General features: G+C 62.0%; 1 protein-coding gene across 5 annotated transcripts; it reads right to left on the bottom strand.

Moving 5' to 3' along the window:
- Positions 1–130: 130 nt before the first annotated feature.
- TEAD3 (TEA domain transcription factor 3) lies at positions 131–23,314 on the bottom strand. 5 transcript variants are annotated; one of them, XM_065854347.2, is made up of 14 exons: positions 23,158–23,314; positions 12,817–13,070; positions 10,019–10,083; positions 8,618–8,680; positions 8,431–8,493; positions 6,380–6,391; positions 5,973–6,110; positions 5,739–5,782; positions 5,576–5,637; positions 5,136–5,269; positions 4,845–5,018; positions 4,519–4,659; positions 4,166–4,318; positions 131–2,665 (listed from the first exon to the last, which is right to left on the bottom strand). In XM_065854347.2, exons 2-14 carry the CDS (start codon positions 12,950–12,952, stop codon positions 2,552–2,554), a joined length of 1,299 nt encoding a protein of 432 aa, XP_065710419.1. In that variant the 5' UTR covers positions 12,953–13,070; positions 23,158–23,314; the 3' UTR covers positions 131–2,551. The 5 variants fall into 5 exon arrangements, with proteins under 5 accessions (XP_065710419.1, XP_065710420.1, XP_065710422.1 ...); XM_065854348.2 differs by lacking the exon at positions 6,380–6,391; XM_065854350.2 differs by lacking the exon at positions 8,431–8,493.
- Between the last annotated feature and the right edge of the window lie 306 nt (positions 23,315–23,620).

Raw genomic sequence — 23,620 nt, 5'->3', positions numbered from 1 at the left:
GTGGCATCCGAGTGCCCAGGGCTGGGTCCCGGGACAAGCAGTGCCCAGCCAAGGGGTCTGTGGGCCACAGCAGCCCTCGTAGTCCTGGCTGTCAAAGAAAACCACAAGAAATAGAAAGGAACTTCAGAACTGCTTGAGCCAACCCATGAACAAATAATTTTAATATCCTTTTCAGCAGACCGTAGTTTTCTTGGAGCTCCACAGTCTCCTCTCTTTGAAGTTGGACAGATACAGTAAACACAACAAATATATGATACAACCCATCACAGCTGGATTAAAAAAATACACAAAAAATATAATACATAAAAAAAATGGATTTTTAACATTGTGGACTGACACAGCTCTAAAAATGGTGATTGTAACCCTGGTAAGCTTTACAAAGTCTTTAAAAAAATAAACAGTACTTCATGTGAAATTCATAAATATACTGGAGGAGAACGGAGGGATGGGATGGGGTTTGAGAAAAAGTGTCTCTGGGATCTGGCGAAACGGCGCCCGGGACCGCCAGGGTGCGGGAGGGCACCCAGGGCTCGGCACGGGAGGGCGCGGGGATGGCGGCGCAGACCGGTCCAGTTCACGAAGAGCTCCGTCCCCCGTCCACCTGCGTTTTATGGTGGGGAAGTTCTGAGTTTTCATTCCCAGAGTTTTAGATCAGTGAGTGAAATGAAAGCAAGATAGAAGAACCATGAAACAACAAACAAACATGCTACATATGAGAACTCGGCCGGGTGGCCCCAGCGCAGCCCTGGGATGGGATGCCAGTGCCTTTCCCTGGATTTTTGCCTCCCTTTTACCCCGCGCCCCGTGGCTGTCCCCATCCGTCCCCACCACCGTGTCCTCGCCTGGGTGCGGGGCCGGGGCAGCTCTGCCCTGTCCCATGGGGATGGTTGGCTTCTCCTGACAGTGAGAGGTGACAGTGCCCATGCCTCACGGGACACGCGGCATCGCGATGGCAGCCAAGGCCCTTTCCTGAGCTCTGGGCTATTTCTGCTTCTCCGCACCTGGCAGCATCGAGCCCAACCCTCCATGTACCCCCCATCCCGGGCTCCAGCACCCTCAGACCACTTCTGCCCTCCCTCCCTGGCTCTGCACCTCCCTCCAGCACAAGAAACCTGGCCAGACCTGCCCATCTCAGGCTCCCCGCCCCCCTGCCAGCCCCCTGCTACCCTGCTCTGTGCCACCACCTAAAAACCCAACCTCTGTCCTCTGTCCCTCTGCATCCCCTCCTGCACCCTGCCTTGGCTTATTTTGGGCTGCAGCCATAAAACTAATTCCAAGCAGACCCAGCCCCTGTCCTGGTGTCCCTCCTGTCCTCTGTCCCCTCTCCCCACCTCTGCCCACTCTCAGCCTGGCCCTGCACTGCACAACGTGCTCCTCCCTGCATGAGCTGCGTCCCCAGCTGTCCCCGGAGGATGCAGGGAGCCGGAGCGGCCGCGGGAGCAGCTCGAACTGCTCAACACAGAAAACAGGAAAAAAGGGGGGAAAAACAAAACCGGAAAATCGGAAAATGTACATAATGCAAAGTAAATCAGGCAAATCCGCCCTCACTGCTCTCTCATTACTCCTCAGCAAGCAACCATGGGGGGGGACACATTTAGCTGGGGCCACCCCCCAAGTGCAATCCCTGAAAGCGCACACAGAGCTCGGGGGATCCTGCCACCGCGTAAAAAAACAGCCTCCGGTATTCAGTGACCCCGGAGAGGTGATGGAGACCCCCCCCAAGCCATCGAGGCCGGCTCCCTGTGCCCAGCGGTTTTGCTGCACAGCTCCAACCCAACAAACTCAGCTGTGTCACCCCCTCCGGTCACCGGCACAGTGGAAGGGGAGCAGGTCCCAGACACCATACAGGGACATAAGCCCAATTACAAGCATGGTGTCTTTTTCAAAAAGTATTTAAAAGCACTTTATTTTTTTAAAAAAAGGGAAAAAAAAAAAAAAGAGCCATAAAAAGTGGTTTGCATCGTCAATGCCCTCCCTCCTGCAGCACCGCCGGCGCCCCGATGGGCACAGAGAAGGAGCATCCTGGGGGGGCCGGTCCCCAGGGAGGCAGCAACATCCTCCTCATTGCCCTGCCCTGGCACAGCTGTCCCCGCGTCCCCACTGTCACCCGCAGTGCCGGGCCCTGCCAGGCAGCTCCGACGCTGTGGCTGCGCCAACCGGTTCCAGACCACGCGGGCACGACGCCGCGTCCTCCGGCGTCCGCGCTCACTGCTGCTCGGGACCACGCCGGAGCAGGGGGGACGGGAGGGGTTGTCCTCCACTCTGATGGGGCCAATTACTTCCCCTCCAGCACCAGACACTGGTTTCTTTTCTCCCTACGCTTCCTTTCCCATTCTTCTTTTTTTTTTAATTATTTTTATTTTTTTTTTTTTTAAAAAAAGAAACTCTTCCTAAGTAGAAAACATCTGCGATTGCAAGTCAGTCTTTTTTGGCTACTGTTTTTCTTCCTCCTCCTCCTCTCTTCAAATGACTTCTCACGAGGCAATGGCCACGGGTGGCTTTTCTGCACGCCCCCCCCGCTCTCCCCTCGTGCCCCCCATCCTGAGGGCCCCTAGTCCTTGACCAACTTGTACACGTGGTGCTGGGCGCCATGTTCGCTGGTAGAGACCTCGAAGACGAAGGCGATGCAGAGCAAGGTTTCCTGGGTGTCCCTGTTCGTAACCACCTGCGGCAGAGCAGAGAGCGCGTTAGGAGGGGCCGTGCCCCCGGAGCCGATATTGGAGGGGTCGCATGGGCCAGGCACAGACACTAAAACCGCAGACTTTAACCGCCCCATGGAAAATGTTCCACCTGTTATTTTGGGAGGAGTGTGCGAGCACTGCATGGGTTCAGGCCCAGCTACATTATTTGCACCACCAAAAATCTGCTACCGTTTTTTTTAGGGGGGGTCACGCAGGTTCAGGCACAACCAGTTTAACTACCCCACCAAAAATTTACTACCCCATTTTTTGGAGCATTGCAGAGTCAGGCACAGCCGCTCTGTTTGCACCACGCAGGACAGAGGGCAGGGGGGCACCGTGAGCACCCGACCCCCCCGCCAAACCAGCCCTGGTTTGGCGCAGGATCCAGAGGAGGGAGAGGCCAGAGCTGCATCGGGCCCAGGACTCCCATTAGGGAACCCACAGGGAAGCAGAAGGGGGAGCGGACACCGCGGGGCTGCGGGCGCGGGGAGGCCCGCGCAGACCCCCCCGCTGCCCGCGGTTCGGCTGCGAGTCGACCCCTTCGCACCAGCACAGGTGAGCCAGCTACGGTGAGCGAGCTCTGCTATACAAGCCGGCTGTGTGGCAATGGCTTCACTACTCACAGATCACTGGATCAGCCAAATTTAAGTTCTACATCAATAATTTAGCTTAAATAAATGCATACTAAATACAATTGATCATCTAGAAGTGTAAAGTTGTGTGATTTTTAATATACTCTCTGCTTCATGTTACTTAGTAAGCTGGATTTGCTGAAAGCTCAAGCTATAAAGTTCTGCTCAAATCTACCAAAAGCATTCACAAACTGCACCGAACACCCGCAAGATAAGGTCTGTTTCGCTTGGAAGAACAGAATTGACTGGGGAAAAACAACGACCTGAAGGCCAACATGGAGACACTGCAGACGTGCAGAATGGGGCCCCTTCTGCACTCCCTGAGGAGAAAGGGGTTTATTCAGACAAAAGAGCACCTGCAAGGCTATGGACCATAAACAACATCTACAGCTAAACAAAGACACATATGAGATCCGCGCAAAAGATCCAACAAGAAGCAAGAAGACCCAAACTGAAATATTGCTACTGGACTGAATCATGGTACGAATGGTCTGTAAGGACTTAAAAATCTGCGGTTTGTATGCCCAGGTTGGGCCACTGCGCAGGTACCGAGCTGAACCCAGCCTCTGGGGTTCTCAGGTACAGACTCCAGAGCAAACGGTTATCAGGGAGAGAGGAATCCTGGAGGTTTGCTCCGTGAGCAGGTATCAGCCTCCCGGAGCGCGGGGCAGCAGCGTCCGGCTCGGCGTGTTTCCCTCGCAGCGAATAACAGAGCGAACCTGCCACTGAACCCTTTCAGGTCAGTGAGAAATCCAAACACTGTTCTGCAGTAAGCAGAATTCTAAACGCTCCTCCAAGACAGGCACCACCCTCCCAGTGGGAAATGCTTCCCTGGAAAAGAAAGGGAGGTACCTGCAGGATGGTGAAATTCTCCAGGACGCTGTTCATCATGTACTTCTCTGGGAGGTGCTTGAGTTTGTGGATGAAGTTGATCATGTACTCGCACATGGGGGACCGGTGGATGCGGTAGACGAACCGGCCATTCTCGAGCCGCGCGTACTCCGTCTGTGGGGACAGCAGAGTCAGCAGCATCCCCACCAGCAGCGTCCGCCAACTGCGACATGGTGGAGATGTCCCCGCCGCTCCACCCACGGGACAGGCATGCACCCCTGTGTCCTACACACAACCCCGGGGCTTTCTCCATCCCGGGACCCACAGCAGGCCCAGTTCTCAACCCTTCCAGATGAGTGGGACACAGGACTCACCTCCACCTTCTCCACGACCTGCTTCCCAAAGGAGCAGACCTTGGTGGAGACCGTGATGGTCATGTTCTCTGCGCTGCTGTACTGGCTGCTGACACCGTAGAAAGTCCCTGGCCCATCCTGGATCGTGCTGTTCAGATCCGCCTGGAGAGATGAGAGCGGGAAGCGGGACTGATTAGGTGCCATCACACCCACCTCCCACTGGGGATGTGGGGCACCGGCTTACGGAGCTGCTCAGGATGCTCCCGCTCCACTGGCAGGGCGCCCAACTGCAACGAGCCCGTGGCTCAAGCACAACCCTCCCCATCCTCCTCCTCTCAGCATCATACCCAAAATTTGACAAGGAAGAAGGAGTTCTGGGGTCCACGCTCATAGAGCTCCTTGAGGCCACCTTTCTTCTCAGGGAACTTGTCGTAGATCTGGCGGATGTCCACGGCCTCTAGCAGCGGATCGCTGTACGAGGGGTTCGTCTGGCCGATGTGCACGAAGAGGTGTTTGCTGTACTGTAAGGACCGGGGTGGGGGAGTTAAAATGAGAGGTCAGATGAAAGCAAGATGCCGCCAAACACAGGGACAAGCACCGGCCCACCCGGGCAGTGGGGACGCGGAGGGGACTGTTACCGTCTCAGCGTCCCGCGGCACCTCCATGAAGGCGGAGTACTCGAGGAGCCGGAGCTTGGCGGAGGCAATGGTGCGGTCCTGCCAGACGGGCACGGCCGAGGCGGCTGGTGGGAGCGGAGCCAAGGGCTCGTAACCTGGCGGGGGGACAGCCATGAGCCGGGGGAGCCCGCCTGCACCGCCGCAGCTCTGCTGTCCTTACCATGTCCCCCACCCTCCCGTGTCTCCCAGTGCTGGTCCCACTCCTTGGTGGAAAGGGACTGGATGGGCACAGCTGGGAGCAGCGGGGTCCTGCTCACCATGGGGCTTTTGGACAGGTTCAAACCCAGGTTCTTCCCCGCGGCAGGGCTGGGGAGGGGACGGCAGGTGGGTGGCACCATGAGTGGGATGATGGCATGGGAAGGGGACAAATAGGACCCATCGGGGGCAAGGACAGCACTTACTGGCTAGCGATGGAGGCATGGGTGGCTGGATGGGGTAAGCTGGTTGTGCAAACGGTTTAATGCTGGAAAGCGAAGAGCATCGTTAAGTTAACGAAGCCTGGGTTGCCCCAGCCCTCGCTAAGGCGGGGGTCTGCCCAACACAGGGGAGGGCTCCTGTACTTACTCCTGAGAGGGTCCAGGCTGTCCCGGGATAGGGCCACTCCAAAACTGTGAGAAGAGCACAGGGAAGAGTCAGTGGCTTCTGACACCTCCTAAATTCCCCCTCCTCACGTGCTGCAACCCAGGGGGAGTCCCCAAACCCCCCTTGCATTGCTACCAGCACCAATGGACTGGTGAACATCTCCCCCCTGTGCAGCCCATGGACGGGATCCGTGTCCCCAGCAGGGGCTGTCCTCACCCTGGGGGCAGCAGAGAAGACGGCCTGAGGAAGGGGAGGCGGGGGGCTGAGCTTGTTCTGCAGGACACTGGCCGACACGATCTGCGCGGAGGACATGGAAGCCATGCTCTGCAGAGCCTTATCCTTCGAGACCTGGTCCTGAGGGGGACAGGAGGGAGATGGGGAGTTACACGGGCAGACTGAGACCCCCCTCTGAATCGCCTGGCAGGTTTTGCAGAGCTCGGAGCCAGCCCTGCAGCCTGGCCAGGGAGCAGGGTGTAGACGTTCCCTCTGCCAAATTCACCCATTTTAATTGATAAGATCGCAAATGTCCCCTGAGCTGCCAGGTCTGGAAGGTGTCCCCCCAGACGCGAGGGGGCAAAAGGCAACAGGGAATGAAAGGCATCACAAACACAAGCTCAACTTACCAAGTTCATGGCCTGTCCGCAAAAGAAAGAAAGAAAAAATGGTTAGAGCATCATGGGAGGCTGCAGGCGCCGTGTGCCCTGCGCCCCACCCTGAGCTGCACCCCCAGCTCATCCCTCGATCTGGGGAGTGAACCCCTCACCCCCCGCAGGACGCACACGCAGGTGCTGATGCTCCTGCTTTATCCTGTGGGAATGGACTCCAAAGCCCCATGCTGGTTTTTGGGGGTTGCTGTGGTGGGCCTGACCTGCACCTTTGTTGGCTTTTTAATATTCTTTGCAGTCTCTATTATCCTTTAAAACCTGCTCAGCAGCCCCCAAACACTCGCAAAAAGCATGGAGAGGAAGAGCCACCCGTCTCCTGCCCAGCAAAAGTCACCTGCACCTGGGGACAGTGGCACCAGCTCCCCTATAGGCACGGCAAGGGAGACCCTGGTAACAGCCCCCACTATGCCACGTGTGCATTTAGATAGGACACCAACTATCCTTCCTCTTCCGTTTTGCTCTGGAGGCTGCAGCAGCACCAGGCAGGAGCGGAGGGCGCTGCGGTCTGACCCGGCACAGGGCAGCTCCTCCAGCCGCTCGCCAGGGCTGGCGGGCGCTGCTCCACTGCACGCCCCCCGATTTCACCCCGACCCCTCCGCAGGGGTCAGTCGCTTCGTTTCTGTTCACCTGGGGCAGGGCAAGCGGCCACATGCTGGGCGACACTAACACACACACGACTGCAGCTTCGAAATATGTATATTGCTCACAGAAGGGAGTTTCCATTCAACACGACAAGCGTTGGGCTGCCTGCGCTGGGATTTGCCTTGAAATGTGGCTGGGAAAGGATGTTTTACATCCATATTTGTGCACAGCATATTGCTCAAGGGCTCCGATGCCTTTGGTGCCAGCGGCTTGGACACAGCGCCCAGGACAGAGGGACAGGGGGACAGGGAGCTGGTGATGCTTTTGGGATCCTGAGGTCACGGCAAGGGGCTGAAAGGTCCCCTGGATCCTGCTCCAGGCTCTGCTCCCTGAGGTGACGGAGCAGGGATTAACCCAGGAGCACAGCCAAGCCTGGAGCCACTGTCCCCAGCGGCAGTCACACAGCGGGGACATCTCTGTCCCCCACCTCGCAGCACGTGGGTCCAGCCCGAGCGGGGCTCGTTCCTTCAGCAATGCCCCCAGTCCTGCTCGTACCCACCCACCTCTCACCACCCTTATCCTCCCCCCACTGCCACAAAGCTCCGTGGGAAGAGTTACGGAAGGGTTAGTCGGGCTGCAGCCAGGGGAAGGAAGGAAGGAAGGAAAGAAAAGCCAACCAGAGAAGAGAGGATGATCCAGTTTTCCTCGCTCAGCTCCCTTGGTCCCTGGAACCATGGGCTGCCTGGCACTGCCGTGTCCCCTCCTTGGTACTGCTGTGTCCCCTCCCCAGCAGCACAGGCCCAGCTGGACCTGCTGCCACTCACATCCCCAAGGTGTCGCCTGGGCCGTACTCAGAGCCTGGTGCACCACAAGCCACCAGGCTGGCACATCCCCCCAGCACCCATCACGAGTGGGGCCAGGTCTGGCACATCCCCCCAGCACCCATCACGAGTGGGGCCAGGTCTCAGCTGGGGGGGGACAGGCTTGCAGTCACCTGGGATTTGGTGGGGGCCCCTTTGCACCCCTTGCTTGAACCTCACTTTGCCTCGCTGGCTGCCCGGGGGTGTTCTTCCCCCAGAGCCCCCCCGGTGCCCCCAAAGAGGGAGCAGCCCTTGTGAATCACTGGAGAAGGGTTTTAACCCCCATTTCCCCACAGCAGAGTCCTTGCCTGGGCAAAAGGAGAGGATTTGGCACTCAGATTCACCCTCCTGGGGGAGAGGGAAGGTTTTGCCACCCTCCCTGCATTTCCCTCTGGGCATCCTGCAATGATGCCTCTAAAAACCATTTAGTCCCAGGAGCTGAGGGAGGGGGAAGAAAAAAAAACACCAAAAAAGAGAGGTAATAAAGGAAAGCAAGCGGCGCACCACAGAGCCGAGTGTGTTAGTTGTCAGCAGGCGGGGGGCCAGGCAGGGCCGGGGGACGCGTACCTTCAGCTTGGACTGAATCTCACGAGATTTCCGCCGGGCAAGAACCTGCAGGTGGCTAGAGACCTGCAGAGAGAGAGCAGGAGAGGGGAACAGCAGAGCCGTCAACCAGAGGAGAGCAGGAGGAAGGAGAGGGCTGCCCATGCTCACAGACACCACCGCAGACGCTGGGCACGGGCGGCGAACCTACCTTGATGCCAACCTGGTACTCCCGCACCTTCTTCCGAGCTAGAACCTGTATGTGGCTGGACACCTAGCGCCCGCCACGCCGTTCAGAAAGGAAAATACAGAGTGTGAAGACATGTTCCCCCCCACGAGGGGGGACGTTGTTCCGGGGGAAGGGAATGTGCAGAGAGGGGGTGGTGTGCGGGGCTGCCAGGGCGATGCTCCTGGAGGTGCTGAGGGTCCTGTGCTTGCTGTGAGCTGGAGAGAGGAAAACTGGGGGGGACCCTGGTGCTGTACTGATTGATGCTGGTTTGTGTCCCCCTGGCTGGGGGGAAGCTCCTGAGGGTGAAGCTGCTGCAGCTGGAGGGTCGGTGTTTCCCATCTCCTGGGGTTTCCCAGGCAGATCCTCCCGGCCCCTGCGAGCGCAACGAGCTGCTGCGCGCACACGGCACTGGGGACGTGGCCTGTCTGGTCTGGGGTGCCCCTGCGTCACCCCAGCTGGGGCTGCCATGGGGGCCACCCGTCCCAAGGGAGATCCAGGATGGTCCAGTTCGTTCCCCCAGGGCTGCTGCTGATTTTGCAGGTGGGAAAGGTGAGAAGAGAGATTTTTGTGTATCCGGACCCCTATAAGAGCAGGATCCAAAGAAGAGGGGCTGTACAGGCAGGAAAGGCGCAGCGCAGATCAGTGTCCCTGCACCTAACAGGCACCGGGGCTGATTTTGGCCAGATCTTTCTCCCACCAGCGCCAGGCCATCCAAGAAGGGACACCAGGCTGTCCAGAACACAACAGCACAGAGGGGTCAGTGCCACATCCGCTCTCCCCTGTGCCTTTCCCGAGACCCCCGGAGCACGGGTTTCACCCAGCATCGCATCCTTCCCCCCATGGAGGGGGTGCTCAGGGGGCCCAGTTGGGGCTTCAAGCCAGAAATAAAGCACTGCTCAGCTGGTCTGAACACAAGGATGGTGGCATCAGTCCTGGAGGGATGTCCCCCCCAGTGTGCTGGACCAGTGTCCCTCCCTCACTGCGGTGTCTGGCACCAGCAGCTCAGAGCCCAGCAAGGGGCAGCGGTAGGAATGGTCTCCGGACCCAGTGAAGCAGCCAGGAGAAATGGCACAGACACACAGGCTGCTTGGATGGGGATTCCAGGGGCTCCTGCCACCTGAGGGGTGACCCCAGCTGGGTGCTGCCTGCCCCCACACCCCAAATTTCAGGGCATCCTCAGGTCAGGTTGGGACAGACCAGCCTGAGGGTGTTTGCAACTGTGGACAAAGCTCCTCGGAGAGGACAAGGGTCCCCGCTGGTGACGGTGGCTCCAGCAGGGGATGCAGAGGACGCGTGACACAGGCAGACACCCGCTCCCCCCAGCCCTGCCTGACGCTGCCCCCCCGAGCCCTCCCACCAGAAAAAGCAGAACAATGGCCTCACCTGCTTCCTCGTCCGTGTCTTCCCTGTCCGCAGCTTGATGTACCGGGCTATCAGTTCGTTACGACCTGTCGGCAGAGCCCAGGGGTCAGTGCTTGGGAAACGGGGGGGCTGGAGCATCAGCCCCAAAAGGAGCCTTCGGCCCCCACCCCGTCCCACCCCACACTGGTCCTTAATGAGGCTGGTCCTTAATAAGGAGGCACTGCCAGGAGATGGCGCTGCCACCACAGCTGTCTGGCCCAAGGGGACGTGGGGGTGGCCTGAGGGGACGCGGCCAGCCCCCTCCAGGCCAGTGGGACTCACCTTGTGTCCCCCACCCCACCGGATTTGGCAGCCTCAAGACACAGGGGGCTCGGAGAGGGGCGACAACCAGGGACCCCTGCCACAGCGGTGTCCCCACGCACCGGCAGCCACAGACCCCTCCAAAAGCCATCCCAGCTGGAGCAGCCCCGGGGGAGCCCATCAACCCGCTCCCCGCAGCCCTTCCCACAGGGGACCCGGGGTGCCCCCTGCACCCTGCTTCCCGTTTGCAAGCTGCGCTGGCCTTTTCACCAGTATTTCCTAACGTCCTGGGTCTAATTCAAAGCAGAAGTTGCTTTTGCACCACATTTTAGGGGCCAGCTGTGGCCAATCTACGTTCAAACGTCAGAGCAGCTGGGAGCTTTCTTCCCCCAGCTCTGGTCCCAGCCCCCCCGCCGCCGCGCCCCCCACACACGGGGGCGGCCAGGCACGCCAGATTTATTTTAATGGACCAGATGGTCGCGGTTGGAACTTGTTGAAATGCCCTTGGAGCGGGTTTCGGCTTTAAAAAAAAAACTCTCCTTGAAAAAAAAATTCTCCCTCCCTGTTCCACCCGGCCCGGCCCCTCCCAGCCCCGAGCAACTGGGCACTCCTGGGGGACACCGGGGACGGACAGGGCCAGGTGCCACGGGGGGCGGCCGCGCCGCGCGGTGCCCCGGCCGGGCAGGAGCTGGCGGGTGGGTGGTTGGGGCCGCTGCGGGTCTGGGAAGCAGGACACCCCCTGCACGGCCGCTCTGGCGCCCCGGCGCCCCCAGAGCACCGTCCCTCCCGCCGCTCCCCGCCGGCGCAGCTCCCGGCCCCGCTGGCGCCCATCGAGGGCCAGGTCCCTCGGGCTGTCCGGTGCGCCCAGGGCGGTGACACCCGCGGCACGGCGCTGACACGGAGTGCGGACAGGGGGGACCCGGTGCCGAGCCCTGGCTCCACCGAGCACCGCAGCGTCCCCTGCGCACAGCCCGCTCCCGAGCCCCGCCCGCTGCCTCCCCGTCCCCAGGCCACGGGAAAGAAACACGGGAGAAAATATATGGGAAACAAATGTGGGAGTCTTCACACGTTGCGGTGGGGCAGCGCCAGCCCAGCACCCGGTGCCCGGCACCTCCTGTACCTGTTCTGCCCTGCACCACGTCCTGGCCACCGCGCTGGGCTGCACCCTGGCAGCGTCCCCACCACCGTCCCTGTCCCCCCGTGATTCACCCAAGACCGTGCCATTCCCTCCGAGAGGGCACGTCCTGCTCCAAATTACCACATTCCCCAAATTCCTCTCCCCTGACACAACCACGTGAACCAGTTGGACAGGCTGGGTTAAAAATAACCCGGCGGGCAGTGAGGGAGCGCGGGGGCCAGCGTGCCCGTCCCTGCCCCCAGCTCCCACCTGCTCCGCCGCCCCCACACCGCTGGCACAGCGGGGATGGGCTGGCGAGGCCACGGGCATCCCATGGAGCCCCCAAAAAGGAGAGTGACGGAAAGCAGCGGCACCAGCACACCTTGATCTCGGATGCCAGCATTGCCTGTGCTGCCAGTGGTCCTGGGGTCCTGGTAAACTCAGCACCGCCGGCCAGGGGTGCTGGGGGTCCCAGTGGGGAGGTGCTGGGGAGGGTGGGGGAGATGAAAGTCAGCCGGCAGAGGCTGCTGCCTCTTTAAGCAGCTGCCAGATGTCTCCAAAAGGCTGGAAAAACCGGTCGGGGCTCGGCGTGCAGCACAGGGCCCGGCTCCTGGCGGCACTTCAGATATCCCAGGAGAAATCCAAAAAATGCACCCGCTTGGGAAGCTCCCCCCGGCCAGCATCCCCAGCACCCCAGGTTGGGGGCTCTGGCAAACAGGGTGCCGCAGGGAGCTGGCATGGGGACAGCAGCACAGTGCTTGCTGCAAAGCCATGTCCCATCTGCCCCTGTGCCAGCAGCAGGTGAGCTGCTCCAGCACCAGCCCCCGCCTGCATCACTCAGCCTCAGCCTCTTCCTCCCCACTGCAGAGAGCCTCCCAGACAGAGGTGTTACGGGAGACAACAAAAACCAGGCTGAGACACCCCCCAAAACTCACTGCCCCAGTGGGGCCGACCAGCCCCACTGCTGCCAACAGTCACGGAAAGCTGAGCCAGGTGCTGGTGACTTGGGTTGGGCGGGTGGCCCTTGTCACCAGCTGCTCCCTGTCACCAGGTCCGGTTGGGGAAGGTTTGGGGAGCGATGCAGAGGCACACAGGAGTGGGAGGGCTGGTGCTGGCCCCGCAGTCCCACACTCGCCCCCCGCCCACACCCACTCCCTGCCCGATGGCTTCACCAAACCAGTCGGTCCGGCATGGCCAAGAGAGGGAGGGAGCGGGAGGGACAGCCAGCACAGAGGGAAGGGACGTGGGTCACTGCCACCTCCCCGGCCTGGCCCTGCGAAGATGCTTTCAGGGCTGGGGGTGCTCCAGGGCAATTCCCCACTGTGGGTCTGGGGCAGGAAGTTTTGTTTCACGCCCCGCCGCCCGTCCTGGCCGCCAGCACGGTGCTGCCTCCATCACTCACCGTACATCTTGCCCTCATCCGAGAGGATGATTTTCCGCCGGCCGCAGGGCGGGTAGATCGCCAGCGCCTCCTGGAAGCTCTGCTCGATATCCGGACTCCACACACCCTCGGCATCATTGTCCAGACTCTTGTCCATGCCGTCCTGGCCATCTTCCCGCCCCTCCCCGGGGCTGCCACTGGCATTCCAGCTGTTGGACGCTATGGTGCTGGCTGCTCTGGGCTCCGACCCCGAGCCCCCACGGACACGTGACAACCTGCCGGGACACAGGGGACACCTGTTAGACCTGGAGACCCTTGGTCCCACGGAGGAACTGGGATTGCAGCCATCCCCAGCTGTGCTGGGAGTGTGGGGCTGCAGTGACAGTGTGGTCCCAGCATGCTGGCCCTGTCCCTGCTCGCACCAGGGCTGGGAGGAACATCCCGATGTGGGGCAGAGACAGAAAAAGGCTTTCCCTGGGGGCAGAGACAGGATTCCACTGAGTATCCCCAAACCAAAACACAAGCAGCCGTGTAGAGTCCACCCAAACCACGTCTGGGAAGAAAAGAGTCTGATGCTGCACTGTCCACACGAGGAGCTCAGGCGCACGGCACCCCCGGGTGACACTGAGACAGCAGCAGCAGCAGCCCCCGGCCTGCGAGCCCCGACACCACGCCAGCACCCCCTGCCACCCCGCCGCCTCCTCGGGGAGGCTGGCCTCAAACCCCCGGCCCAAAACTCCTTGCTCCACCGCGCCTGCCAAAGGCCGAGCCGGGATGTGAAGGGAGATGCTGGGCAGCTGCAGTCAGAGCCGCTAATGGGAACCAGGTGGCCGGAGCCCACGGCAGCCCTGCCCTGGCACTGGGAGAGCCCCTCACCCTGCGGAAGCTCAGCCAGGGCCCTGGGCACTCCCCGGCTGGTGGGGGATGCCGGGGAGCCTCCCACCCTCCTCCTCCTCCCTTTGCCCAGCTCTCAGCACAGTGTTTTGCAATAACATATTTGGCGGCAGCTGCCGGTGATGGGAGCGGAGAGGTGTCTCCTGCGCCGCCGCGCTTCCCGGCCGGGCTGGGAGTGTACAAAGGTCTCCGGCGCAGACATCTCCTTTTAAAGGAACTCCAGCAGCCTGCTGGCTCGGGCGCGCTGCGAGGCCTGGCTTTGGGTTTGTTGGTTTTTTTTTCCTTTTATAAAAAAAGAAACTTTCCCCCCTCCTCTCCCCATCTCGCTCCCTCTCGCCGCGATGTGATGTCAGCCCCTCTGGTCCCCGCGTCCGCCCCTGCCCGCCGCCCCCCTCTTGCCGAGCGCTGTGGCCAAATAAGGAGAACTGGATTGTAGGATCGAGCCAGCCAGTCAAGGCAGGGACGGCGGCAGCGGTGCCGGACGGGCCCGCCGCCCCCTGAGCCCCGCAGAGCAGCCCCAGGGGATGCATTGGCCAAACTGAGCAGGGTGAGGGGACAGGAGGGCGAGGGGACAACGGGACACGGCACCAGGCACGGACAGCAAGAGTGGCATATGGGGACGGCCTCGGCAGGATCCCCCGCTCCCCAGCGAGCACAGCACGGCTCCGACAACAGGGCGTGCGGTGCCTCGGCCGGGGTAAGCCAGGAGCGGAGGGAGGGCGATGCCGGGGACCTGGCCAAGGTGCAAGGAAGCAGCTCCTCCTCCTCCACCAAACCTGCTTTTGGCCAGGCCGAGACACTGGATTTCCTGGAGGGAGGGGGCAAGGCACCGCGCTGACGCAAGGCACGCCGCGCTCCACCCAGCCCTTACAAAACACCAACAACAGGAGTAATTAGGAAACCAGCACGGCTGGACGGCTGCGGAAGGACCACCGGCCAGACCTGCTCTGGGCAGGGAGGGGACTGGACCTACCTGAAAACATGTCACCCGCTCCTGCCTCCCAGCTGCTCCCCGGGGACCAGGGGCAGAAGTCACTCCCCCACAGCACAGGCACCTCTGCAGGGCTTGGGGACTCCAGGGCCCCCCGTCCATAGGGGGGACACTCGCCCCCTGTGAGCAGGGCTGCCTGCTGGCACCCATGCCAGGATGGAGCCTCCGCACCCAGCTCATTTGCCCCTCTTCACCCCGCCATTTTGGGGTGCCATGCTCCAGCCCAAGGCTTTAGAGGGTGCTGCACCCTTGCAAGGTCCCCCTGCGGCTGCTGGACGGGTGGGAGGATGCTGCCGGGGCCACCCTTATCTCCCCTCAAGGCCAAGGCTGCGCCAGGGGATGGGGACAGTGCTTCCACGGGCTCACAGAGCTTGGCTCGGGCACCGTGTGCAGGGGGTGCGAAGGAGACCCAGGGCTGGTGCAGGCAGCTGCCGGGTGGCGAGGGCTACCTGGGGCTGCAGAGCCTCGAAAAATGATGAGAAGCCTCTTTAAAACCTACAAAAGCAAAGAGGAGGTGGCAAAGAAGGAGGGGTGCTCAGGAGATGGGTGTTTTCTGGCGGGTGAGGGGAAGGCAAGGTTTTGCAGGCAGCGTCTGTGGTTGGCGCGGTGTGGTGGGCACCCCCGGGTGCGGGGGCTGAGGTCAGGAGCGGGTGCTGCCGGGACCAGCACCACCAGCTGCGACAGGGACCGGGGCAGAGCCACGCGAGGGAGAGCACCCAGGCTACCGCGCAGTGCGCCCCCAAACCGCCGGGGACGCGGAGCACAGCCACGGGCACCCGCTGCACGGGGGGTCTGGAGCAGAGCATACCCCCCGCTGACAACACCTGGGGGACAAGGTGTGAGGCAGAGCAGCCCCAAGGTCCACTCCTTACCTGGGGCTCCCTCAGCCACAGCACCAGGACCCCACAGGACAAGCCCCCATGGTGCTGGGGACACTGGGGGCCCAGCAGACCCTGCAAGGCTGGGGGGAGGTCTGGCTGCATCCCAGCTCCATCCCACCTTCCCATGCGAGGGGCCCAGGGCGACACAGCCCTCCTCCCTCTCCCCTGCACCCAGACCCCCCGGGCGAAAGGATAAAAGTTCACTGACAAGCCCGGGCAGGCACAGCGCTCAGCCACACACCACCGCTGGAGAGCCCTTCACAGCAAACCCAAAACCTTTGGGGGTCCCAGGGGACCCCAGCAAGGCCACGACATGCCAGGGAAGACGCTGCCCCGCGTGCGGATGAGCCCGGCACTGCGCACGGGGCCCTGACCCCTCAGCTCAGCTGCGCACAACCACACAGCACTCTCCTTGCAATAGCCAAGAAATTTTTGCAGTAGCCCTGTATCCCCATCAGCTCACCCAAGGACCCTTCAGGAGCTACCTGCCCCACGTCCTGCCCCAAACTCTGCCCCGATGCCACAAGGGACACCGTCCAGGGTGGCATGTGGCTGTCCCGGGGATGGCCAGCACCCACTGGGGCAGGCAGCAGCAGCCAAGCAAGACAGGGCTTGGCGGGCAGGACGGCTGAAGGAGGTTTGTTTACATCGCACTCCTCTTCCCAACAGCTCTGGGGCTGTGGTGAGGGATTCCCTGCCTCGGGAAGGGAAGGGAAAGGCGGCCGCCCTGCTACCTCCCACCCAGGTCTGCACCTCCCTTCCAGGGACCACCGGCCACCCACCCCATGCAGGAGCCCTTGGCACGGGCTGGGGACCCAGGTGGTGGCAGAGCCCCCCATGCGCCTGGCGGGCTCCCTGTGAGACAGCCCGACTAATTTCCTCTCTTCTATCGCTTCCTGTCCCTTCCGGCTTGGCGGGCAGCTCAGGAAGCAATCAGAGCAGGGAAACCGCAGGAGGCCACGTGGCAGCATCCCACTGGGGTCCGCAGCACTGCCATGGCCACCCCGGGCACGGGGTCCCCTGCTCCGGCCAGACCCCCGCAGCCAAAGGGTTCCCCCACCGCCCAGCAAAGCCCGAAGCCCCCGCCCAGCAGGGATGTGCCTGATCCTCACCCGGCAGCATCAGGCTAAGGGATGCTCAGCCCCCCATCCCAAAGGGCCAGGAGAGAACAAGAGGGGAACTTGAGTGATTTGCCCAGAGAAAATTTGGGCAGGGAGTAGGAAGGGGATTGAGCAAACCCTTTTCAGTCCCACCGATGACCCCGTTCACCAAGATGCTCCCTGCTAGCGGCAGAACCACAGGTGCGCAAACCAACCCCTCCGTCTCCTCCGGCCCCAGCAGGGTGGCAGAACTGGGTTTCGGCTGCTGAAGGACCTGAGCCAGTTTTGCTCAAGCTCCAGGTCCAAGACCCGAGGGCAGGGGACATACGGACACCGTAACCTGGCTTCCCTCCCTGGCCCAATTACGGCCGCCCTGCCCAGGCAGGACGGGGCGTTTCACCCAGCAGCGCATAAATAGAAAGCTTTTGCAGCATTAATTGCTTTCTGCGTTGTGAAACGAGCTGGATGGAAACAACAGGGTTGGAGTTGCCTGCTGGGGACGGGCCACTGCCACAGCTGTCCCGTGACAGCCCCAGCCTTGGTGGCCCATGTCACAGCCAGTGCCAGGGCACGGCACCCACTGGGGACTGCTGAGTTGGCTTTGCTCCTGCATCAAAATATGCGCATCCCAGGGTGTCTCCCACTCACCGTCCCCTACAGATGAATTCAGGGCAGCCACTGTGTCTCAAGTCCCCAGAGACCAGCATTGCTTGTCCCAAGGGGAAGCCAAGGGTCTCTGGGTCAGGGAAGCCAAGGGGAAGCCCCGTGGGATGGGGTCCCAGTGCTGGGTGGGCCAGGTGTCCCAGGTACCCGTTCCTGGGGGGAGAAACGCCTCCACCGAGGAGTTTCGGCTGCTGCTCGCCCAATTTTATGCCATTGCAGCAGGACCAGGGAGAATGTCTTCCAGTGGACGCTGGCTGCCGGGCGAGGAGGAGGAGGAGGAAGGCTGCAATGCATTTCACACCCACCCCCAGCCACCTCCACCCCCACGAAATTCAACCCTGCCAAGGGAGCAGCTGCACCTGCTGCCCGTGCCGCGGCACCCACGGCCACCCAGCGGGACCCGGGGCCGGCACAACCACGCTCCGGTCGAGCAACCAGGAGGAGGCACCCAGCGGAGTTGGGGGTGCAAGAGCTGATCCCCCCAGGCACCCGAGAGACAAAGCGGTGGGGGCTGTCGGGTGTTACCATCCCGGCTGAGTCACAGAGATGTCCTTGGCCAGCGCAAAACGTGACACGGCAATGTCACCTGGCCACTGCCACCCGTGTGAGGAGACACACTTCCCTGCCTCCTGCGATGAGTTCACAAAGCTTGGCGCAGCGCTAGGCAGAGGCCGCGCATTTAACGCGGGAGCTGCATTAACAGGCAGACGCTGCCCCACACGAACCACATCAGCAATCCCAGAAAGGGATATTTTGCTGTAGCACCATTTTGCTGTGAGCTGTCAGCCCAGCGGGCCGGTGTGCAAACCCTCCTGCGCAGCAGGAGCACAGCGGGTGCCCGTGCGCAGCATCCATCGCCTTCTCCGGCACCTCTCGCCGGTGCCGGTGCCCGAGGCGAGAGCTGGAAATGGGCACCGCAACTCCTGCTCCCGCAGACTGAAAAATTGCTCTGGAATCCTTGGGGAGGAAAGTTGCTAAAAATACACAAAGGCAGTATTCTTAGTAAATGAAGGAGCTCCAGCAAGAAGTGTGGCCCGATAGGAGCGGGGAGCCCAGCATGGAGCGCTATCCCCTGCTCAGCACAGTGATGCCCAAACACTGGAGGCAGACCCTGACCCTCGGCTCTGCGATGCCACCGCACAAGGCTGTAAGTGGGGCACAGCAGCCACCCCACACAAACGAAGGGCCCAAATGAAGGCCACAGATGAGCACAGGCACGCGCGAGCACCGAGCGAGCCCCAAGCACGCACCCTTCCCGGCTCGCCTGCCGAGCACACGGGCAAGAAGCTGGGCAGGGAGAAAGTGGGGTCTTGCACCAGATCTTCGCTCCTGGACTACAAAGCACCCAGATCAAGAAGATCTGGTTCAATAAAAAGCCAGTGCTCGCTCGGGCTGGGGGTTCGCACGCCTGCCTGTGGGTGTGCTGCTCCCTAAACCCCAACTGCCCGAGGTGCTGGGGGAAGGCAGGAGCCGGCTGCCTCGGGGGGAAGGGCAGGCAGCGAGGAGCTGGCATGGGAACGCAGCCCATCCTCCACGCACGCCGCGCCGCTCCGCGTCTGTAAACTTTGAACATCTTCCGGAGAGAAGTTAGTGGCTATTGTGAACAGCTGGATCTAATTTTACGAGGAGCGAGGAGGAGACAGTCGTGGGGAAATAATAAGGCTTGGCGCTCCCGGGCGAGGATCCCTGAGCCCGGCCAGCCCTCCTGCCTCCACCGCACCCTGCTGGGGGAGCGCCGGCGAGACGGCCACGGGGAAACTGAGGCACGGAGTGACGTGGGACCCGGCCGCGTCCTGGATAATGCAAACCAGGCGTCAGGCACCCGGGACATTGCCCCTGCTTTTGTCCCCAGACCTGTCGCCCCTCCAGCAGCCCAGGCAGGAGCAGCGGCACAGCTCTTCCCCACGGTGGAAAGCCAAGCTGCCGATGCAGGGCCACCTCCTCAACCCACGGCAGCATCTTCAGACTCGGGGACCCCCAGCGCTGGCTCTCAGTGCTTGCGGGCACCACGGCGCGACACATCCCGCCAGCCGGCTGCTTCCCACGAGGCTCTGCCCACCTCCTAAAATTAGCTCCAGCTCTGCCAGCCCAGCCCCGCAGCCCCCTGCAGCCAGGGAGCTCTGCCAGCGCACGCTCCGGGCCCGCTCTGGGCCCCCGGCTGCGAGGGGGAAGGGGATGAACCAGCCTCCTCCATCACTCACATCCCGCTCGCCAGCTGCGCAGAAGCGTTGCCCGGTGTTATTTCCTACAGGTCAAAGTGCAGCCCTGAAGTGCACTGAGGTCACCTCTGTGCCTCTGGCTCCTAAGACAACAGCTGAGGATGAGCTCCGGGTCAGCTCCAGCCAGCCGAGGCCCCGCGCAGCTCGTGACGCAGCTGGAAGCGCACAGGGGGTTTTGTCCCACAGCACGTAACGGGGGATGCTGGAGACGTCAGTGTCACATCCATTTGGGACCAGGTGAGGGGACGTGCTCTGGCGGGATTCGCGCCACCGCAACAGGACGTGCTCCATGCAATCACACACTCACGTTTCTCCAGACCCTTCGCCCTCAGGATGCCATCAGCTGTGCCACTGCAGAGGTCTATGCAAGCGCCATCCCTGCAGGGCCACCAGCTGCCACCCCCAGGGACGAGAGACGGGGCTCATGGCCTATCACCTCCAAAGGGCTCGGCCACCACGAAACCCGGCAACCAGCTGCACAGGGAGCGCGAACCGGTGCCCAGCACCTCCTGACCCTCTACCCCCGCACCACGGGCAGGCCAGCGGCTGCCAGCACCACAGGGGGGGTTTGCCGGGCACCTCACTCCCATGTAACAGGCAGGGAAAGCCAAAGCGCCGGGAGCGGCAGCGGCGTGTCCAGACCCGCAGCGCGATCCGGCTGCGCGTTACCGCGGGGGGGCTGCTCCCGCCGCACGCTCGCTGCGGCCCAGCGCGGGCACGGCCCCGGCGGCTCACCCCATCATTACCTTCCCTCCCTCCAAAAAAACATTTCATAAGCCACCACGTGACGGTGGCAGCAGCGAACGCCCACGCGCTTCAGGTGCTGCCCCAACCGCAGCGCGCGGGTGCCCGGGCTCAGCTGCCGCGGCCCCGCAGAACAGCCCGGACACGCGGCTGCGCAGCTCAGCGCAGGCTGGCCCATCTTCCAGGGATGTGAGCTCCCAAAATCAAAGGTCTGTGGCTATATCCCATCCACCGGCAGCACCCAAGGTGGCGCAAACACCACGGCAGCCCTGCCAGCCCCTTGCAATTGCTGTCAAGGATTTAATAAGAGAAACTCCTAGAGACAGGACGTTTTTTGGACAGCACCCATCCTGCCTGTTGACAGACAGAGAGATCCAGCCTCAGAAAGAGCCCAGGTTGGCTCTTGCCACACAAACCCCAGCAGCACCCTTGGTTAGGGCTCTGCAGCCCCTTCTCCACTCCTCCCCTCCAACCTCCACTCCACGGAAGGACAAAAACCACTGAGGCAAGAAAAGCCATTTTTTTCCTGTGAACAGCCCAAAATTGCCCATTTCCCCCTTTCCACCAGCCGTGTGCACAGGCTGCTCCCGCTGCCGAGCTCACCTGCCACCAGCCTCGTGCTCTCTGTGTGTTTGACGGGAGCTGCGCGGTTACCTGCTTTTTAATACATTAATTAGAGCTGATTAGCACTGCCACCCCCACCGCCCCAGCGCCGTGACTTGCTCACACACCGCCGGGAGAAGGCTCCTTCCTTCCGCACAGCGCCAGGGCCAGCAGGACCCAGCTCCCAGCCTGCTCCGTGGTGCCAAGATGGGGAGTAATGGTGATTAAAAGGAGATGCTGTTTCTGATATTGTGATAAATAGCGAGCATACGTCATGAGAAATGGATGCAAGCCCCTTTCATTGACGGACGTGGAGACTGGAGGGGGTTTTGCCTTGCAGGAGTGGGATGTTAGAGGTAGGACGGTTTCTTGAGGGTTTGTCTCTGCGTCCCTTTGTCCCCCAAAAGCACTGCGGCTGAAGCACCCCCCCACTCCGAGCTGAGCCCTGATGGTCGCGCTGAGGGTCCCCAAAATACCCAGGTGTCACTTGCACAAGGCGGCTGGAGCCCCCCACAGAGCCTGCCGCTTCTGAAGGGTTATTTTGGTCAGAAAAAACAGTGTCATCCACATGCCCAACCCAGGGAGAGAGCTGCGTGCTCAACGTCCCCTGGGACAAGAAGGTCCCTCCATGTCGCCCAGTTAGGAGCGGGCAGCTGCTCACCCCGCACCCATCGCAGACCCTTCCCATGGGAACGCCAGCCCTGCAAACCCAAACAGGGCCAAATCCAGCACGTTCTCCCAAAAGGACACTCACGCCTGTCTCCAGCAGGGAAGCGTTGGGAAGGCTGCTCAGGTGGTGCTGTAGCGGCTGTCACCTGTCCCAGCCCTGCCACCACCACTCACTTCTTCCCCAGCTTTGCCGTTGGGTCACCTGGGCGAGTCCTCATCCCTTGTCCGCTTTGGAGACCCTCCTCCTCCTGTCCCACGGGGAGGTGGCCCACCCTGGTGACCCACCCCAAAAGCTGGATGCAAGGAAGGGTTCTGGGGCCGCAGAGGCCCCCAGGGCCAGTGGGTGCATGAGGGGGTCACAAGCCTGGCAGACCCCCAATTCTCCACCCATCATCACAAGCACCCCAAAACTGGGGAGGGCACGGCAGTGGGGCTGGCAGGGCCCCCCAGGGTGGTTGGGCAGTGCCAAAGCCCTGACTCATGGTGCACATGTACCCGGCACAGGGTAAAGCGATAGGAGGGGAGCGAGGACGCTGGAGCCCAAAATACCCCGGCGCGCCTGACACCGGAGATTATCACTTCGCCGGTGGGCCGGTCACTTGGCCCGACTCACCCCAGCTCCCCGCGAAGCACCAAAATCCCCCAAAACATCTGCCCTTGCCTGTCCCCCCTGCCACCCCATGCCAACCACCCAACAGCAATGGGGCAGGGCCACCAGTACCACTCCAGCTGGTTTCTCCCAAAATACGGGGCATTTTTCCAGCCAGTACATGACAAACGTGTTGCACAGGGCCTGAGCAGTTTTGGGGGGCGGCAGCGGGCGGCACTGCAAGGGTTTGGCCTTGTTTGCCTTCCAAAGGGGGTTAAGGGAAAAAAACAACCCCAAACCCAAGGAGGGTGTAAAAATAAAATAATAATAATAATAAAGATGACACACTGCTGAAAATTATACATCTAATTGCTGCCTCGTTACCAATGCGCCCCTATGACGAGGCACAAAGTGCTTAGCATACAGTCAGCATATGGTCATGTCCCCTACATGTGTGTGACACACATGTAACGTGACACACGTGTAGCGCCCACACCCCACCCGGGACCGCTCCAGCGCCGTTTCCCAGGGGGCTTCGGCCGGGGCAGGAGGCAGACGGGGCGGTTTGTGGCTTTATGTAACGCCTGACGCCCGCGCCCTACACGCTCCCGACGTATGGGCTATACCGTACACAAGGCCTCTTTGTAACCCTATAGCCCGCGCCCGCTGCGCACCCCGGGATGCGCCGCAGCGGGGGGACCCAGCGGAAGCGCCGGAGGGGCAGCGCAGCCCCGACGGGGCGGGAGTCTGAGGACCCGACGGGGGAGGAGTTGGGGACAGCCTGGGGACACCCGGCTGTGTCCCCACACACACCGGGGGAGAGGCAGGGGAGCCCTGGGGTGGAGGCTGCGGAGACGGCGGGGGAGCGGCCAGGGCTGGAGCGACCCCGCCGCCCCCACCCTCCGCCGGGGCTCGGTGCGGCCGGAGGGCTGCGGGCCGGGAGGAAGGAGGCGCCGGAGAAGGAGGAGGAGGAAGGGGGGTTGGGAGTTTCTTCCCGGCGAGCACTTACCTGCTCCGTGCTCCGGAGGGGCTGGGCCGGCCGTGGGTGCCGGGACCGGGGCCGGACCGGGGCCGGGGCCGGGCCGGGGGGGCGCGGCAGCAATTCGGGGAGCGCGGCGGGCTCCCGGGTCCGCGCACGGCGCCAGGCGCAGGGACGGGAAAGTTTATGCAAGGGAGGAGCAGAAAGTTGGGAGTCAATCAGGAGGCGGCGGGGCTGGGCCGACCCTCCTCCCGGCCCTCCCTCCTTCCTTCCACCGACCCTCCCTCTCTCCCCGCCCGCGCCCCCGGGGCGACAGCGGCGGCAGCGATACGAGACGGGGCAGCGGGGCTGCCCCTCCGCCGGAGGATTTTTGGAGAAGGGCAGCCCTGGAGCTCGGCCCGGGCTCTGGGAGCGCCCTCTAGGAGCCTTCCTCACCCTCCTCTTCCTCTTCTGACCCCTTCATCCCCCTGTGCTCGCCTTCGTCCCCTTGCAC

This window comes from Patagioenas fasciata, chromosome 21, assembly GCF_037038585.1.
Source record: "Patagioenas fasciata isolate bPatFas1 chromosome 21, bPatFas1.hap1, whole genome shotgun sequence".
In the NCBI taxonomy this organism is placed as follows: Eukaryota; Metazoa; Chordata; class Aves; order Columbiformes; family Columbidae; genus Patagioenas; species Patagioenas fasciata.
This window is presented reverse-complemented; position numbering and strand designations above follow the sequence as displayed.